Source organism: Carcharodon carcharias, chromosome 9 (genome assembly GCF_017639515.1).
Source record: "Carcharodon carcharias isolate sCarCar2 chromosome 9, sCarCar2.pri, whole genome shotgun sequence".
NCBI classification, from domain to species: Eukaryota; Metazoa; Chordata; class Chondrichthyes; order Lamniformes; family Lamnidae; genus Carcharodon; species Carcharodon carcharias.
In genome coordinates this window covers 46195530-46215299 of record NC_054475.1, presented here as the reverse complement: position 1 = coordinate 46215299, position 19770 = coordinate 46195530, and the positions used below count along the sequence as shown (strand labels likewise).

Genomic DNA, 19770 nt, shown 5'->3' with positions numbered 1-19770 from the left:
TGTTCAGATATCTTACCAGATGGTTCATTATGATAAGTTTTCAGCAAAAGTTCCTTGCTTTTACAGTACCTGTGGCACAATCAAGCCCGAAATGCCTTCCCTTTCCCATTGTATATAAATCTGCTAGTGCTAGTTCCTGTAGGCCTCTCTGGTCTCTTGGACGGCACACTGACTTTAACATACTTCATGACAATCTCTTGGATGCATGCATACCCTGAGCAATATTCAGCCAACCATTCTTTGTTATTAGGAAGACCTGCTGATAAACATAATGATATCAATAAATAGCAATACAAGCCACTGTCCACCAGTAGCTAGCATCTCTTTGACCTGTCCATGCTCCAGCAGTCTGATCTAACACCAGCCATCTGAGCTTAGAGTTCCAATCAAATTGTTTAGTTGCCACTGATGTTTTTGTCAAATCAGTAAATCATATTTCTTTGCTAATTGATGTTTTTAGCTCTTTCAGCAACCTAGAATACATAGCTACTTTTAAAAAGATGTAAAACATGTTGGCCTCAATTGCTGTGAGCCTTCTGTATTGTTTAGAACCTTAAGGTTTTGAAGTGGACAGTGAATGAATCAGAAGTAATTTGTTTTTAAGGAGCTGGAAGGAAAGCCTGAGGGTAGTATCTCTGGCATGAAATACTCCCAAATTCACCCAATTTCAAGGAATATTTTTGAACCTTGAGAGAGCTTTAGTTTAATTTTTTTTCAGTACCAATTCAGTACAAAACTAGTTAGGCAGCACTAAGTTTTCCCATAATAAAAGCAGAATGCTGTAAATATTCTGCAGGCCAGGTAGCATCTGTGGAGAGAGAAACAGACAAACTCAAGTATAATGAACTGAGAATAATTCCATCACTATTTGGGTGCCATGAATAATAAATTCCAGATGGGTTTCTCTTTAAGGTTTGAAGTTTGCAATTGATCATGCCACTGCTGTTTTGCTTTCTTTCAATATTGAAAACATCAAAATTATTTGCCCCAAAATGATTTGCACTGATCTTATTTTTGTTACAAATTTAAGGGAAGAATTAGAAAATAAATATTATAAGGCTATGTACATGTATTTGTTGTAATGTTGACAGGGCAAGAGGCCTTATATTGAGTATCTGAAGGGTGAAAAGTATTGGTGCCTTTGGTGTTTATGATGCATTATATGCCCAAATACTTGCCCCCAAATCATTGTACATCTGTATGGAGACTGAGAAATATGGACACACATCTGCTTTTATACAAACATGGCAGACTGATGTACATGTGCACAACAGCACTTGGGGTGCTTGGTGTACTTAAACTCAATAGGCCAACACAATTTTTAAAACTACTTACTTTTTATGCACATCAATGAAAGATAATATTGATCCTGGGGAAGTGGAATAATTTTCCACTATGTCTACCTTCTGACAACATAAAAACTTCCATCAGGTGTAGTAAACTTCCTTATACTCTGCCACGACAGTATACCTGGACCTTAACCTCAGTGGAGCACACTGAACCATATAGATGTGATTTCCTCTTTAGATGGTGGCTAACAGATATTCAGAATCGTGCAACCTTGGATCAATTTCTATTTTTAGGCCTGTCTTGATTTAAAAAAAATGTTGAATTTGCCCAAACTTTGGGGTTCATCAGAGTTTAACATTATGTTGAAATTACATATTCTCAACTATAGGTATATTATGGCTTGAAATTGAGGGGACATTGACCACAGGAGTAGTTGGTTTTGAAACTGTTGGTTTTTTTTGAAGAGCTATATATTTACACACACAATTCAAACTGCTCCTAGTTCTTATTGGTAGCTAAAGTTTGAGTTATAACTTGAATTATTTGTTTTTGTATGTATTAACTGTAAAATGTAGAATTACATTTGTATAATCCACATGAGATAATATATCTACAAAGTTATTCTCCACTGAACACTTTTATAACCAAGCTTGGAATTTGTTTGAGTCTAAATAAATTAAACTAAGTAGTGGGGGAAAGGGATCATGTGCCAGAAGATATGGTAAATCCAAAGTAAGAGAGCATGGTAGCGATTTGGGTAATGATAACCAGAATGTGCCAGGAAGGGACAGAGAGAACAAACTGATAGTGCACCAGCAGGTAAAGCCAATGAATGCAAAAAATAATGAAAAGACATAGTTAAAGGCTTTGTATATGCATGCAGCATTCATAACAAAACGGATGAATTGTTAGCACAGTTAGAAATAAATATGTATGACCAGGTAGTCATAATAGAGACATTGGTTGCAGAGTGACCAAGGCTGGGACCTGAATATTGAAGGGTCTTTGACATTTGGATAAGATCGGAAGCTGGGAAAGATGGTGTTGGAGTAGTTTTGTTTAATGAAGGTGTCATTAGTATGGTAATGAGAAATGACTTTAGCTCAAAAGAGCAAAATGTACAATCACTTTGGGTAGAGATAAGAAATAGGAAAGGTATAAGGTCACTTGTGGGAGTCGTTTATAGGACCTCTAACAGTGCTAACCCTGTAGGACAAAGAATACAAGAAAAACTAAATAGGGTGTGTAAGAAAGGTACCACATTCACTATAAGTGACTTTAAACTCATGTAGATTGGGAGAATCAGATTGGCAAAGGTAGCCTGGAAAATGAGTTCTTAGAGTGTATTTGGGAAATTTCTTAGAGCAGCATGTTGTAGAGGCAACCAAGAAGCAGGCTATTCTGGACATAGTAATGTGAAATGAGTCAGGATTAATCAATAACCTTATAGTAAAGGAGCCGCTAGCTGACAGTGATCATAAAATGATAAAATTTCACATTCAGTTTAAAGGGGAGGAGCGTGGGTCTACGACTAGTGTTTTAAACTTGAATACAGCTAATTATAAAGGTATTAAGGCAGCATTAGTGGAAATGAACTGGGAAGCTAGGTTACAAGGTAGAACATTAGCGAAGCAGTGACAGACTTTAAGGAGATATTTAATAACTCTCAAAGATTTATCCCAGTGAAAAAGGAAGACTCTTTGAGAAGGATGCATTATTTGTGGCTAAATATGGAAGTTAAAGGTTGTATCAAATTTAAAACAACACTGCACAAATCTGCAAAGATTAATGTAGGTCAGAAGTTTGGTCAGATTTTAGGAACCAGCAAAGAATGACTAAAAATTGAGGGAGAAAGGTAGCAAATAGTAGAAAAAACAGTAAAGGTTTCTACCATTATTTAAATAGGGAAGGAGTAACTGAAGCTAGTGTTTGTTCTCTAGAGAGCAAGCTTAGGGAATTGATGATGGGAATCAAGATCAAGAAAATGGCAGAGGTGTTGAACAGATATTTTCTGTCTTCACTGGAGCAGACTTAGCTAGTTAACTCGAGGTGAATGGGAGGCAGGAACTTAAAACAATCACTGTCACCAGGGAAAAGGTGCTGGGTAAACTTCGACCTAAAGGCTGACAAGTCCCCAGGACCAGATGGCCTGCATTCTAGGGTCTTAGAAGAATTGGCTGCAGAGAGAGCAGAAGCATTGGTTACAATCTTTCAAAATTCCTTAGATTCTGGAAAGGTCCCAGCAGATTGGATAATAGCTAATGTAACATCTTCATTCAAGAAAGGAGGGAGACAGAAAGCAGGAAACTATAAGCCAGTTAGCCTAACATCTACCATAGGGAAATTGCTAGAATCATTATTAAGGAGGTTATAGCAGGATACTTAGAAAATCATAATGTGATCAGGCTTTGTGAAAGGCAAATTGTGTTTGACTAATTTATTAGAGTTCTTTGAGTAAGTAATCAGCAAGTTGGATCAATGGGAACCTGTAGTGTACTTGGATTTCCAACGGCATTTGATAAGGTGCCACATCAAAGATTGCTACACGAGCACGTGGTATATGGGGTAACATATTAGTAGGATAAAGGATTGGTTAACTAACAGGAACTGAGAGTCGGGGTAAATGGCTCTTTTTCAGATTGGCAAGCTGTACTATGTGGAGTGCCACAGGAATCCCCGTGATGGGGCCTCAACTATTTACAATCTTTATCAATGACTTTGATGAAGGGGACTGAATGTATGGTTGCTAAATTTGCTGATGACACCAAGATAGGTAGGAAATTTAGTTGTAAACAGGAGTTAGAGAGCCTGTAAAAGGATATAAACAGGTTAAGTGAATGGGCAAAAGTTTGGAAGATGGAGTATAATGTCCACTTTGGCAGGAATAATTTAAATGGAGAGAGCTTACAGAACTTGGTACAGGGAGATGTGTGTGCCCTGGTGCATGAATCACAAAAAGTTAGCATGCAGGTACAACAAGGAAGGCAAACGGGATGTTGCCGTTTATTGCAAGGGGAACAGCTTATAAAAGTGGAAAAGTTTTACTTCAGCTGTACAGGACCTTGATGAGACTACATCTGGACTACTGTGTACAGTTTTGGTCTCCTTACTTGAAAAAATATATAATTGTGTTAGAAGCAGTTCAGATAAGGTTCATTTGACTCATTCCTGCAATGGTGGGGGCTTATCTTATAAAGAAAGGCTGGGCCTATACCCATTGAACTTAGAATGAGAGTTGATCTTACTGAAACATTTAAGATCCTGAGAGGACTTGATAAGGCAGATACTGGGAGAATGTTTCCTCTTATGCGGGAGACTAGAGCTAGAGGACACAGTTTAAGAATAAGAGGTTTCCCTTTTAAGGTGGAGATCAGAATTTTTTTCTCTTGAGGATTGAGAGTATGTGGAATTCTTTTCCCCAGAAAGCAAAGGAGGCTGGTTCATTGAATTTATTCAAGGCAGAGTTAGAATTATGTTAAATAAGGAGTCCAGGGTTATGGGGGACAGATGATAAAGTGCAATTGAGAGCACAATCATCCATGGTCATATTGAATAGTGGAGCAGGCCCAAGGGGCTGAACAGCCTACTCCTGCTCCTAAGTCCTATGTTTCTGAGTCAAACTATTTTTAGCTACTTATTTAACAAGAAAGGAATAACTTTAAATTCAATCATCCTTATTGATTTGATAACTTATCTCTTGTTGCTTGTTGAAAGAATTTCAAATGTTTGCATTGCAACATTGAACTGTGGTAGTGATCAGAGGCTTTGCAAGTATTTTAAATACTTTTGGCAAGAACAGAAACTACAGGATCATTCCGAAAAGAAATCTAAGTCCAACATTTGGGCCATTTGGAAATTACTTCAGGACCATATTAAAATTTAGCCATTTTATTTTCTTGCACCTGACAAAATTAATTCTGCAGTTATATTTTGCTATTAGCTTTTTCGCAAGCCTGAGTTATGCAATCTAGCATCTGGCCTTTGGTGCTTAATGTAATCAATAAACACGATTTTTTTCAATTTTTTGTCGTTGATCACCATGAGGAATCCCAGTTCTGTTTCTTGATGCTAACTGAAAATTGACTCATCACCTATACCATCTTCATCAATTTTGCATATATTCTGGATATTGTCACAATATTGGACTTTTGCTGAGCTTGTTTTCACTCTGGGTTTCATTCAGTTCCAGACATTTTCTCCTACAGAGACATACAGTGATGTCATAAGTTAGTGTACTTGACCTGACAATTAACAATTACCTACTCTGTGTTCTCTTAACTGCAGGATATTGAATCTTGATCTGGGCTGCCAAATGGCTTTTAGATGACAGCAACTCATCTATGAAATTAAATACTATGTACAACTTCAGAAAATAGTAAAAATACTAAAAGTGCAATATGAAAAAATAGATGTACAATGAGCATTTACAATGAGTTAGTTATGTTTTGTAGGCACATCATCTGTAAATGAAAACTTGTAATAGCTGTTGGACAAAATTATGTCCCTGGTAAATTGAGTTAACATTGTCTTTCTTTAAACCATTTTCTGAGTTTAACAACTGATAAGCCATTTTTTCAAAGTGTGAAGGTTGGTGTATTTTTTTTTTTATATATGGCAAAAAAGTTCCCAAATTAGAGATCAAGGGTGTTTGAGTTTTGCATAATTAGAATTTAACTAAAATTATTCTCAAATTCAGTTCACAACCAAAAAGTTATAGATATGCAATATATTGTGCCTAAAATTGTGTTTGCAGTTGGACAAAGATTTCTATCGACCTTTCATCCACCTGAAATGCATCTGTTGGTTTTGTTTTTAAGATGGTGTACACATGTTTACTCTTACAATCTTTATTATGTCCACCTTAATTACTTTTGGATCATTCTAACTGAGTGCTTTCATTATAAATGAGAGCCCCTTTTAAAAAAACAATGATAGTGTTCAGACAGAAATAATGAGATTCATTGCTTGGTGCATCTCTAGAAATGGTAGACTTGCCTTAAACCAGGTTAATTTGCAAAAGTGGGGAAAATGTCAGTGATTAAAGAAACGAGCAGGTATTGTGCAGATAAAACAAATAACCCCACCCTTAAAATACTCACTTTGAAATAATCTGCTTGACTCATCAAGTACTGTAAAACCAGTCAGATAAACCACAGTGCTCAAATGCTGGCATTTCATGTGATGGTGCAGCATGCTGATGACCTAGCCACACCAAGTGCTGTATGTGCTGTGCATGCATGTAGTTTCCTTCATCTGCTGCTTAATCTTCAGTACAAACATTTTTTTTTGAAAAATATACTTTATTCATAAAATATTTGGAAGAACATTCCAAACCATTTCAAAATCACAAGTCCAATCAGATTCAACTTTTACAACAAGTATCACAAGGTGATATGCTTTTGCCACCTTAAATTGTTGGGGTTAGGGGTGAAATCAGAACAACCCACATTTGAACCACTTTTGGGCCTTATACCTTAATTTGCTTAGTCAATTCAATTGTAAAAACTAATTGTATGCAAGTTGGCTTATTTTGGTTAATCTTGTGCATTATATTAAAGATTATTGAAATATACTGTACTTAAAAGAAAAACTATTTAGCTTCTCAATCCCTTTGTGTATGGTGAAAAAGAATTTGCAAACTAACCTTTTCTGTCAGTCGGGAATTGTGACTTCACTCAATGTTTTATATTGTCTGTGACGACAGAAAAGCCAGCAGTTTTTTTTGTCGCAGGGATGTAACTGAGAGACTCAAACAATTCATTTAATTGTTAAGTCACTTAGTTTCTTTCAAAGAAAAGAATCAAGTCTCTGCTGCTTCAAAAAAATCATTTTCTCACAGGGAAACAGTTTCTTTCATTACTATGTTAACTCACAGGAGGAGTGGGCAGTTGCTAAACTTTGAAAATAAAATGCTATTGTTAGTGTATACATAGAAATAATCTAGCTGGCCATTCAAAGAAAGCAATAGTCTGAAAAAAAAATTCTTAATGTACGGTTCAAATTTTGATCATTTGCGTGTATTCCTGGTTTTCATTTTTTTTAGCAATTTAAAATCGAGTTTGAGTTGGTTACAATTAAGTGCTATCTAAATTCTTACTGGTTATTTGTAACTGTTTTAACTGTCATTGCATTTTATCACAGTACATTCATCATTATTTTACAGTATAACATTTTATCATTTGCATTTTCTTTCCTTCCCTCTTAGAATGCTATTGAGAGCAAAGACCTCAAAAAGTATGGCCCTTTTGACCCTTATATCAATGCCAAGGTGTGTAGACTGATGTTGCTGTTTCACGTTTCCTCTTCTTTACCCCCATTTTCCTGTCATCTATGTTACAGTCTCCGTTTTATACAATAGTATTTCTTTTGTTCACGTTCTATGTTCTATTTGTTGTCTGCCTGAGTTTAAATCAATTCTAGGAATTTTTAAAATATTGTAAATGTGTATTCACAGAGACCACTGAACTGCAATAACTAAATTCCAGATTACATAAGTGATCAAGTAGATGTTTCAGTTTGAATGCAAACACCACTCTTTATTGTGCACTTAACAGATTAATGTCATGTAAATGTGCCTGCATATACTAACTAATTTAACCATGCTATGTCAACAGTAACTGCACACTGAGCTCAGTCAAATTAAGTAGGTTGGTTTCATGTTCCATAGCCATGGCCTTCAGGTGATCTAATGTTTGGTACACTGGGGATGTATAGTGAAGCCAACAACGAATATTAATATCATTACTTTTTGGCAGTTAACATGCTATCCAAGCTATAACTGACTTTTTCAAATTCTTCCACATTTTGCACCATTTACAGTTGAGTGGCTGGGTGAGAAACTTGTCTCTTGGCCTCGATGATGAGAGAAACGAAGAAGAGGCCCAAAAGAGATATTGAAATGATCCTGCCTGTTGTGTCTTCCCCTTTTTGAATGACTTCCTCAATACCTGAATCCTCTTCTCTGTTCATCCTCCCTTTGCTCCTTCCAACTCCAAATTTAATTCTTATAAGTCTGCTCCACTTAAGAACATAAAAGTGTAGTTTATGTCCTGTCATAGAAGATTGTTTGGTAGAATGATCAATGACCTTCCCTGCATCATAAGGTCAGAAGTAGGGATGTGATGGTTGCACCATGTTCAGCACCATTTGCAACTCCTCAGATACTGTAGCAGTCTGTGTCCATATGCAGCAAGACCTGGACAATATCCAGGCTTGGTGTGATAAGTGACCAGAAACATTTGTGCCATGCAACTGCCAGACAAAAATCATCTCCAACAAGAGAAACTCTAACCATCTTCTTTTGACATTCAATGGCATTACGACCACGGAATCCCCCACTGTCAGCATTCAAGGAGGTTACTGTTTACCAGAAACTAAACTGGACCAGCCATATAAATGTGGCTACAAGAATAGGTCAAGGGCTAGGAAGCCTGTGGGAAGTAACTCACCTCTTGACTTCCCAAAGCCTGTCGATCATCTAGAAGGCACAAGTCAGGAGTGTGATGGAATACCCTCCACTTGCTTTGATGAGTGCAGCTCCAACAACACTCAAGAAGTTTGACATCAGGACAAGGCATCCCATCCAAACGTTCACTCCCCCACCACTGATACACAGGGCCACCATCATAGAATGAACCATCTACATCTTCCACTGTAGCAACTCACCAAGGTTCCTTCGACAGCACCTTCCAAATCCGTGACTTCTACTACTGAGAAGGACAAGGGCAGCAGATGCATTGGAACACCACCCACCTGGAAGTTCCCCGCCAGGCCCACACACCACCCTGACTTAGAATGATATCATTGTTCCTTCATTATCACTGGGTTAAAATCCTGGAACTCTCTCCTTAACAGCACTTTGGATGAATCTACAACACATGGACTACAACAGTTCAGGAAGGGGACTCACCACCACCTTCTCAAGGGCAATTAGGGATGTGCGATAAATGCTGGCTTAGTCAGTGATACCCACATCCTGTGAAAGAATAAATTAAAAAATTCAAAATCTTGATCTGCACTCTGTTCCTGGTAACTTCATTAGTTTCTTTGTCCACATTTATAATGGAAATTGCCAATGTAAATTTATAAGGTTGTAATTTGCTATGACGCGGCAGATGATATGTGCCAGGCAGATCAAATCCACGAGGGAAACTTGATCACGTGATCACACAGGTTTTGCAATTTGTATTTTATTTCGAGATGTGTGCCCTGAATTCAGAAGTGATAAGTCTACCATGACTTCAGAGATTTTTAGAAAACTAAATTAAACATTTATTAACAAAAAAGGTTTCAAGCAGATGCATAGGTCTACAAATTACTACTATAATAACTCCTAAAACCTCTAATTAATCTGGTTTCCAGTTACACCCCCATTAAGGCAATGGTAAAAAGAAAGATTTAAACAGATCCAGGCAAGTCAACACAATACCTTGGACAGTAGAATTCATAGTGGCTTTTACCAGCTTCGGTTTTGTAGACAGCAGACTTAACGCACAAATACTGGAGGCTTTTCAGACTTCTGGTAGATCTTACAATGCCTCTTTCTGACACAAGCCTCAATCTCCTTTATACATGTTTCTCCCTTTGTATGCAAATCCCATTGTTCCCATATGTCTTTGGAACTTTATTTTTCTCATGATATTAGCACCATGCAATGATTTTATTATCAGTAAACTCTGGGAAAAATAAACACACTGCATGGCCTAGCTTCTCTGGTTAGGTGTAACATCCTATCATCTCTTTGAAATTCAAACTACCCTGATTGATCTGAAAATGTAAAGTCTCCTCACCTTACCTTCTAAAACAGCTATGTTTATGTATTTAGCATTTCAAACCTAGCTTCTTTTGATGAGTCAAAGCCTCCACACCAGCTGTATCTAACTCAAATCCTACTCACACACACAAACTATCCAAACCCCACTACTTTTACAATAAATCACAATATAATGAGAATTATTATACTTTTGTGACAAATTACAATCTGTTGCCTATTACCCCTTACATATATTGAGGAGTCTCCACTGTGGGAGTGTATTATTACTGCAAGTCCTGGTCCAATTATTCACTTTCTAACACTGCTTCACCAGATCACTGTACTTGGCCCCAACTGTTTTGGGTAAAATTTCTCCTCCATAGGGGATACAAAAGGAGCTGGTGTATTAGCTACTTGTTTCACTCCCTGCCTTACTTTCCTTTGCATTGAAGACAATGGAGAGGTAAATTGGTTGGGGATATAATGGGTCCACTGCTGCCATTTTCTTTCCCTGCCAAAGTTGGGTTTTGTCCTTGCGCTACCCCCTTCCCCCCCATCCCAACATGCAATGCAATATATAATTGTAAAAAATATTATAGGGGGTTTAATACTGATGCTGAAATTAAAACAAAAATCTGCACTGTCCAAATGGATCATGCATTTGAGTCAAGAAAAAAAAAGTTGAAAATAGTAAGGAAAAAATACGCAGTTTATATTGGTGCTTTTTCAAAATAAAGGAAAAACAATTCATTTGAAGCGTACCATATGCACAGTGCAGAAAACCCACAGTGGAGGAGCTTAGCAAAGCTACTGACTTGCTTATATAAAAACAAAAAAACTGCGGATGCTGGAAATCCAAAACAAAAACAGAATTACCTGGAAAAACTCAGCAGGTCTGGCAGCATCGGCGGAGAAGAAAAGAGTTGACGTTTCGAGTCCTCATGACCCTTCGACAGAACTCAACTGACTTCTACTGACTTGCTTGCTATGTGCAAAGCTCCAGATGCTGATGCTCTACTGCCTTAACTTATCAAGCACAGGAAATTGGCACTCCAGCATCTGCATTAACTTCTCTGTCTCTGCTGGAGGGAGGGGGCAATGTCTTAATGTTGTAAATACTGTGGCAATTGAATGCATGCCCTAGTGATTAAGAGCAGCTGATAATAATTGGGGAAAGGTTAGGGTAATAAATAAAAAACCTTTTTCCACATGGATGGAGGAATTGTATGGAAGGAAAAAGTCACCTGCACTTAGGTTTATTCACTAAACTCAGTACAAGTCGAAGATAGACTGGCTCTATCTTCTTCCTTTGCCAGACGGATGTTCACCGCAGAAATGGTGCCCCAGATTAGGTGTGATGCAAAGATTGTGACCCTGTACAAGAACAAGGCGACTGCAGCGATTGCAACAACTATCAAGGCATCTGCTGAGCATTGTAGGGAAAGAATTTGCCCATGATTCCCTTGTCTGATTGTTGATCGTGGCTGAATGCATCTATCCAAAATCCCAGTATGGCTTCAGAACTGGAAGTGCTACAATTGACATGATCTTTTCCGTCTGACAACTGCAAGAGAAATGCCACAAGCAAAGGAGACCACTTTCTTGCTGCCTTCAGTTTTGCCAGGGCATTTCACCATGTGAACAGAGGTGGTCTGCTTTAGCTGCTGGAAAAAATTGGGAGTCCACCAAAGCTGTTCAGTGTAACCTGCTTTTTCCATGACAACGTGATGGGTAAGGTCAGCTATAAGGGGGCAGCATTGGAACCCTTTGAGGTTTGCAGTGGGTCAAATAGGGTTGTTCTAGTACTGACACTCTTTGGCATATTCTTCTTTTTGCTGCTGTCATGTGCCTAACGGTCATCAACATACCAGAACTGACAGCTGCTCAGCCTTGCTCACCTGAGATCCAAGCAAAGGTGTGCCAAGTCCTTATCAGAGTGTTGCTCTGCACTACCATGCTGCACTGACATTCCATATTGAGGAGCACCTGCAGCAGCAACTGGACGGTCTCACTCCTTAGAGTTTGGTTTGACCATTGGCATTGGGAAGGCAAATGTTATTGTCCAGAATGTTGCCAGACCACTATTTATCAACAATGACAATGTGACGCTGGAGGTTGTTGATAGCTTCACATAAAAGGCTCCACAATCACCAGCAATTTATCACTTGATATTGAAATCAACATGCATCGCAGTAGCTGCAGCTTTATGTCTAAGCTGTGGAAGAGAACACCAAACTGTGAGCCTACCAAGCCTGTGTCCTCAGCACATTCTACAATGGTGAAACCTGGGCAACATAAGCTAAGCAGGAGAAAAGACTGAGCAGTTTTGACCTGCTATACATTAGCCACATCCCCAGCATCTCTTGGCAGGATAGGGTCACCTACTCAGGTCAAGGAGCGTGCTAATTCCATTCTTGTACTCATTGCTAAGCCAACCGTGTCTGCGCTGCCTCGGCCATGTTCGTCAGCTAGATGATGGCCTTATACCCAAAGACCTTCTGTCTGTGAATTGCCACTGAGTGATGACCTCCTGATCATCCATACCCCCGGCACAAGGGCACCTGCACACGAGATATGAAGATAGCTGATATTGACACTGACAAATGGGAGACAGATGGGAGAAGCCATCAACTGCTGATGGCCATGAGACCTGGAGGTTGACTGTTTGGAAGGGCAGTGGAAGAGACGAGCAGAAACGAAAAGCTCAGCTGACTGAGAAGAGGACCCGGAGAAAAAAGCCCAATGAATCCTGCACCTTCTCAGCCCACTGTCTTCCTCTGCATCAAATGCGGCAGAGATTGCCATATCAGAGATAAATGCAAAAAAACTGCGGATGTTGGGCTCCTGAGCCACACCAGGTGATAACATAACACAGAGTTGACCACCATGGCACAAACCATTGTCTTAGGAGATGGAAAGCTGCCAGATCATGTGTACCATAAGCACAAATATGCTTGATTACTATAGTAGTCATTTTTTTCACCCTTCCCACCTTGGATTCGGGTGAACTGAAATTTACACTTTTGCACATAGAAAATAGTCCCTGACATATTGCAATTAGTATTAAAAGGTATTTTATTTGTCACTTGTATCAACATTAGCTACTTCAGCATTAACCATCACCCCATGACATTCGATGGCATTACTATTGCTGAAACCCCACGATCAACATCCTGGGGGATTACTACTGACCAGAAACTAAACTGTACTAGCCATATAAATACAATGGCTACAAGATCAGGTTAGAGACTAGGAATCTTGCGGCGAGTAAGTCACCTCCTGACTCCCCAAAGCCTGTCCACCATCTAAAAGGCACAAGTCAGGAGGGTGATACAATACTCTCCACTTGCCTGGATGAGTGCAGCTCCAACAGCACTCAAGTTTGACACCATCCAGGACAGAGTAGTCCACTTGATTGGCACCCCATCCACAAACATCTCCTGCCTCCACCAGCAGTAGCAGCAACATGTACCATCTTCAATATGCACTGCAGGAATTCACCAAGCCTCCTTAAACAGCACCATCCAAACCCACAACCACTACCACCGAGAAGGACAAGGGCAGTAGATGCATGGGAAGACCACCACCGCCTGGAAGTTCCCCTCCAAGCCACAGACCATCCTGACTTGGAACTATATCACTGTTCCTTCACTGTTGCTGGGTCAACATCCCGGAACTTCCTCCCTAACAGCACATGGACTACAATGGTTCAAGAAGGCAGCCTCACCACCACCACCGTGTCGAGGGCATTTAGGATGGGCAATAAATGCTGGCCTAGCCAGTGAGGCTTGCATCCCATGAATGAGTTTTTGAAAATCATAAAATCCACATAAACAACCATTAGATATAACCAAACCTTAGCCAAAGGTGTTCTGCCACAGCTGTATGCATGAGAATCTTTGTTTTCTGTAAATAACTGGACAGTTCTGATGTCAATATGAACTTATAATTAGTTTGTATCCCTATTAAGATGGATTTCCTGTTATGTTGGATTGCATATCTTAGAATAAAGGAAGTATTTTACCATATAATGTACAAAGCAATATTTGGTACGTTGCTATTGCAGGTCCGTTAGTAATAACTGGAAAGTCCTGCATATAACATTCACTTCTAAGTTTCACTGTTGCAAGTTAAAGGTCTTGCCTTAGGTATTCTGAGGTACAGCAATGCCAATCACCCCTGTAAGCAGCTTGCATGACTTTAGGGATGTGCCCAATGTCCAACTATATGAAAATGTAACTCATGATTTTAAAAGCTGTATCCCTCATAATGTGAATCAGCTACCATGTGTCTTTCACATGTGCTTCTTTTAAATCTTTGAAGGCGCTCAGAAAAAATACTTGGTCAAATTAGGCTGGGGACTAATAAGCATTTATTGCACAATATATGGATATTTAGAGCAGCATTGTGGTTAGTTTCACATAGTTTAATCAGTTGAACTTATCTTTGTGTAATAATATCAAATAATGGACATAACCCATTGACATGCCAAAGTGTAATCCTGCTTGATGAAATAACTACTAACTACTATCTTGCATGCTACACTTGGCCTGACAAAAGTAACTTCCAACAGGTGATGCAGCATCCTACTTTTCTGTCCTTGTTTTTATCAGTATCTGTTCACCGCTAGAAGTGAAGGCTTGCGCTACGTGCATGTGATCAGGAACTTTCCAACACTATGGATATGAAATGTTTGTCGACTTAATCAGACTAACAAATGTCTTAATGTACACAACCTTTGGGAATGTGCCATCAATGTGTAGCATATTTGCATTTTAACCATCATTTGTCCCGTTGCATTGTTTACTTGCACTTTGTGAATACACTTAGCTTTAAAAACCCAACATTTAAATGTAATCTCTCGTCCCAAAATTTTTCACAATCACAAGAATTGTTGCAGTGTAGAATCAGAATTGTTGCAGTGCCTGTCTTGTCTGCACCTACTCACCAAATGGGCAGTTCCCTCAGTGCCATTCTCGCACTTTCTCCCTGTGACCCTGCACACTCATTCTTTTCAGGAAACTTGTTCAAAAAGTCCTATGATTGTCACATTTAGTTCCTGCCACCTTTGTTTGCTGCCACCCCTATATTTTTGATAAACCGTCTACCTCTGCTGTACAATAATGCATTTACTAGTTATATAATAAAAATGTGTACATCTCTTGTCCAACATCTCATACTCTGCACTGAATTACACGCAAGTTTATTGCTGCTGATTAGCTTGCATGCAAATTTCTTCATTTTAAAAAATAAAATGTCCATTTGGAGGGGACAGGGTATGTGCCTTTTTTTAAAGCAGGACACAATGTTACAACCTATGACTTAAAAAAACTTAAAGAAATAAAGCCAGGCATTTTGTCCTTGACTCTGACATACAGCTTGTGGAGCAATTGAATTTTGCCTTACCTGTACAGTTCTGATAACTTGTGTTGTTGATTTACATAATTGAGTAAGTATTATAAATAACACAAAGGTGTGGGCCTAATTTTGCAATCAGCAGCAAAGCAAGGGCTATTGCCACTGATCTCTAAGCCTTGCTGAGTGATCTCTTGCCTCTCACCATGTGTTGGTATTGCAACTGATGTTGCAGTGTTCTTTGCTGAGAAATTGCAACATATAGCAGCAGTGATGTCATCAGGTTGCCCTCATAGCCAATCACATTAAAGGATTTTCAAAGACACACAAATAGAAAACTAAAAACAATAAAATAAAATCACTTTGAAAAAACTTTTACATAGCAAATTAAAATTTGGGGCATACATATTGATTTAAGGCAGAAGCTAAAATATTCAGAACATTTTTAAAAATAATAATATTTAAAGCATTTAGCTTAAATCTCATCATTTAACAACACTCTAAGGTTATGCTTTTTTGGGGTCAGTTCTATTCATCAAATTTTGTTAGTCACGTTGCCATTATTTAAAAAAAATGTTATCTATTTGAACCATGTGTCACTTTTTAAAGAGTTTCAAATGACAATTTGAGGGCAGGAAAGTTGAAATTCATGTTGCCTTCATGATTGGTGCTCTGGGTGAGAGTGTTAATTGCATAAATTAAAGTTAAGGATATCTGGGTGAATGGCATTCATTAGATAAAACAAAAACAGAATTACCTGGAAAAACTCAGCAGGTCTGGCAGCATCGGCGGAGAAGAAAAGAGTTGACATTTCGAGTCCTCATGACCCTTCGACAGTTCTGTCGAAGGGTCATGAGGACTCGAAACGTCAACTCTTTTCTTCTCCGCCGATGCTGCCAGACCTGCTGAGTTTTTCCAGGTAATTCTGTTTTTGTTTTGGATTTCCAGCATCCGCAGTTTTTTTGTTTTCATTAGATAACTTGAGCATAGAGAGAGGCACTTATTGACACTGGTGTTGGGTTGTAGAGTTAGGAGCAATGCATTTGTAATGTTTCACTTTGAATAAATCTAAAACTGAGTAAAGAATGACTTCTGGTCTCTTCCTTCACCAGTTGGCTGTCAGGGGTTTAACAGAGGGGTCTGCAGTATAGCCTGTACTGGAGCCCTGAGTGACAGATTGCAATTTCAGGATTTCCGAGGCAATCTGCACATGCCCGATATCCTGAAATCGCAGCCAGTTTCATGAGGGTGGTAATGGCGAATGCTGACAGTTTGCCATCAACCCCTCGTACAAAATCTGGCCTTGTGTATGTAGGGCTTAAAAGTTGCATTGGCAGATCATTTGAATTAAGATCTTGAATTAAGAAAAGTTGACAAAATGGCAAAAAAAACAGACAGTGAAAAATAGAGGAAGATGGATTCGGTTGGTGACAAAGTAAAATTAAAGAGAGGCAGTTCAAGGAGGAGAGAGGTAGCAAGATTTACTTTAGGGGAAAAGTTCCAGATGTGGGGCTGAAATGGCTGAAGGCACTGGAGTAGATGGAAAGAATAATGTAGAGGAGGCCTAAATTGAGCTCATTTGTAACTATTTAAGGCTTAATATGAGTAAGGCTGTGGGGAGATTTGTAAATTAGGACAAGGATTTTGGATTGAGATGTTGAGGAATCAAGAACCAACACAATTTGACAAGCCTGTGTAATTAAACAAGAATTAATGTAGGATAGATAGCATGTTGGATGAGAATGTCAGATGTGTGGATCTTGACAAATAACACAATCCTGGCAGGTCGGCCAAGGGGGCATTGGAGTAACTGAATGAAGGTGGGTAAGCATTTTAGCAGCAATGGAGTTAAGATGAGGGCCAAGGTGGACTGGGTTGCAGAGATGGGAATAGCTGGTCATGATTGTTAAGTAGTGGGGTTTGAAGAGGATCATACAGGAAACTAGGTCTGTGTTTAAGTGGTAACCTTGAGCCTAGGTATTTCCAGCCTTTTAATTGACCTCCTTGGGAATGTAACTAAAGTTTATTTAACTTCCCAGCTTTAAATGAGGCACATTCCTACACTTCAGAATAATAATACAATGGGCTGGATTTTGCCATTAAGGTGACAGTAAGACTAAACAGCTGTTGCTGTCATTTACATGAAATCAGACAGTAACTACCAGCAACTCAAGATGCGTATTTAAACGCCAAAATCAGGAAGGTGCCTGCTCCTCCCATAAGCTGCACGATGACAGCATCTTACCGCCTGACTCTTCATTCCAATATGCTCATCCATATTTATAAAACAAATCACAGTTCGAGCCTTGCAACTTACCCATCAAAATCACGGCAAGAACAGCCAGTTAGGAATGATCAGATAGTTCACATGAACAAGTTCAACAATCATTAGACTATAGAATCTACTAATGAGTGAGTTGCTGTGCTGGTTCAATCAAAATATTTATAATATTTTCCCATCTATCTTTCATACTCTACTTGCTAATTACAGGCTCAAAATGAGATTTTTATACAATTGTTTAAAAATTGCACCCCCATCCATAAACCTGCCTTCAACTTTGCTGTGTTTGAGCATCTATGCTAATATTTTTACATCAATGTAAGCATACTTGAAAGCCTGGATTTGAGGTCCATATTTTTTCCAGACTTAACTTCCTTTAGCCAACAGTGATTATCAACGTAACCTGTGATTCGCAGATTCATGGTCTATATAGATGCATTGTAATGAATAAACATATATGTACCATTAATGATTGCAATCCATGTGCAAACATATCTTTTCTACATACTTCAAAAGAATCTGGGCAAAGAATTTTGAAATCCTTTTCGGGTTTAAAATTTTCACAGCTAAAATATAAATTGTTTTTCCCTTCAGAGAAGGCAAATTTAGAGAGAACGATAGATGTGAAAGCAATTATTATTTAAAGGAGAGCAATTAGAGTTCAAAAGAAAGCAGAAAGTGTATAAATTTTCAAGGTGAGACTCTTCCTCATGCTGTAAAAGCAATTCTTAGTTTATCAATTGAAAAATAAACCCAAGGTGAAATGAAGAAGCACTCACACAAAGGAGAATGTTGAACTCTTTCACCAGCCCTGGTATCTATTGAATGCATCTGAAGAGGATCTGTGGGGTTTTCTTTGTTTATGGGATGTGGGATCTTGCAAGGCCAGCATTTATTATCCATCCCGCATTTCCCTCGAGAAGGTGTTGGTCAGCTATCTTCCTGATTGCTGGCCTATCTGGTGCAGGTACACCCACAGTTACACTGATTCTGCTAGGCTGACTCTTTTTGTGGCAGGATATCTTCATTGTCCAAATATTCTTCAACCAAGATCTGTTATCGCCTTAGCTTCCACTCAGAAATCCCTTCTCCATCCCTTTAGTTCACAGGGTTATAACGTTAAATTGGCTCCTGCATTTTGACATCAATAATCTGCAAAATTGCTGCCATCACAATTAATTTGCTGATCTTGTGTTGCTGTTAAACTTCTCCCTCAAAGGTTAGGAAATTGCCACCGACTCTCTGCCATCTACCATTTGGCTCTGCCTGCTGACAAGTCCCTAAGCATTCATTACTACAATTCCAACAATTCTGTGCCTGATTTTAGTCAGAAGAATATTTATCTTTCTATCAGAAGATTGCAGCTCTCTTAATTGTTCCTGTCTCATCCATGGCTTCACTTTGCTACATGTTATGCTTAAAGAGTAACCCAGCTTTATATAGTGCAACTCTATGCTTAGAAGGACTTTCTATATCCACCCCACACATTTGTCAGGCCTCCTTCACTTAACTCATGAATTACTGGTGGGAAATGCATCATTGTTCCATCTAGCGCCATTAGAACAAACTGGCTCTGATTTTTGACAGCATCAGGACCATTGAGTGGATGGAAGATCTACACTATACAGCTTAGGATGCTGGATTGTGGCACAGTCTATGAACAAAATTTCTTCCCCATGAGTATAAACCTCTTATGCATTTGCATACCCAGTGACCCCTCCACCACCATTCTCTAACAGAGTAGTCCATGCCCACCACTCCCCACAGCTTATCTGCTCTCTTCCAGTGCAAGTCCATAATTCATCACATTCTGTTCTATATTTTCTATCAGCACCAAGACAGCTTTGCCCTCTTGACCTTATTCATACTTTAATGTACAATTTGGTAAAGCTTTCTTAATACATTAAAAAAAAATGCTAAGTACGTAGCACGTACAGAGAGGTGATCACACCGCTGGTTAGGAGCTGGGCCGGATAGACTGGAACCAAAGGCTGGTGGGAAAAACTGTAGCTGAACAATGGGCTACCTTTAAAGAAGAAATGGTTTGGGCACAGCCAAGGTATATTTCTTCTAAAGGGAAAAGTAGGGTATA

General features: G+C 38.9%; 1 protein-coding gene across 9 annotated transcripts in view; it reads left to right on the top strand.

Annotated features, from left to right (window-relative positions):
• Positions 1-19770, top strand: part of anks1ab (ankyrin repeat and sterile alpha motif domain containing 1Ab) — a 484507-nt gene that overhangs the window by 151204 nt on the left and 313533 nt on the right. For 7 of the 9 annotated variants that reach the window (XM_041195093.1, XM_041195098.1, XM_041195094.1 and 4 more), the window contains exon 4: positions 7496-7558. The exons of the other annotated variants lie outside the window; for them this stretch is intronic. In XM_041195093.1, the coding sequence (XP_041051027.1) occupies positions 7496-7558 (63 nt within the window). The remainder of the gene's footprint in view (positions 1-7495; positions 7559-19770) is intronic. 9 annotated transcript variants of the gene reach the window in all.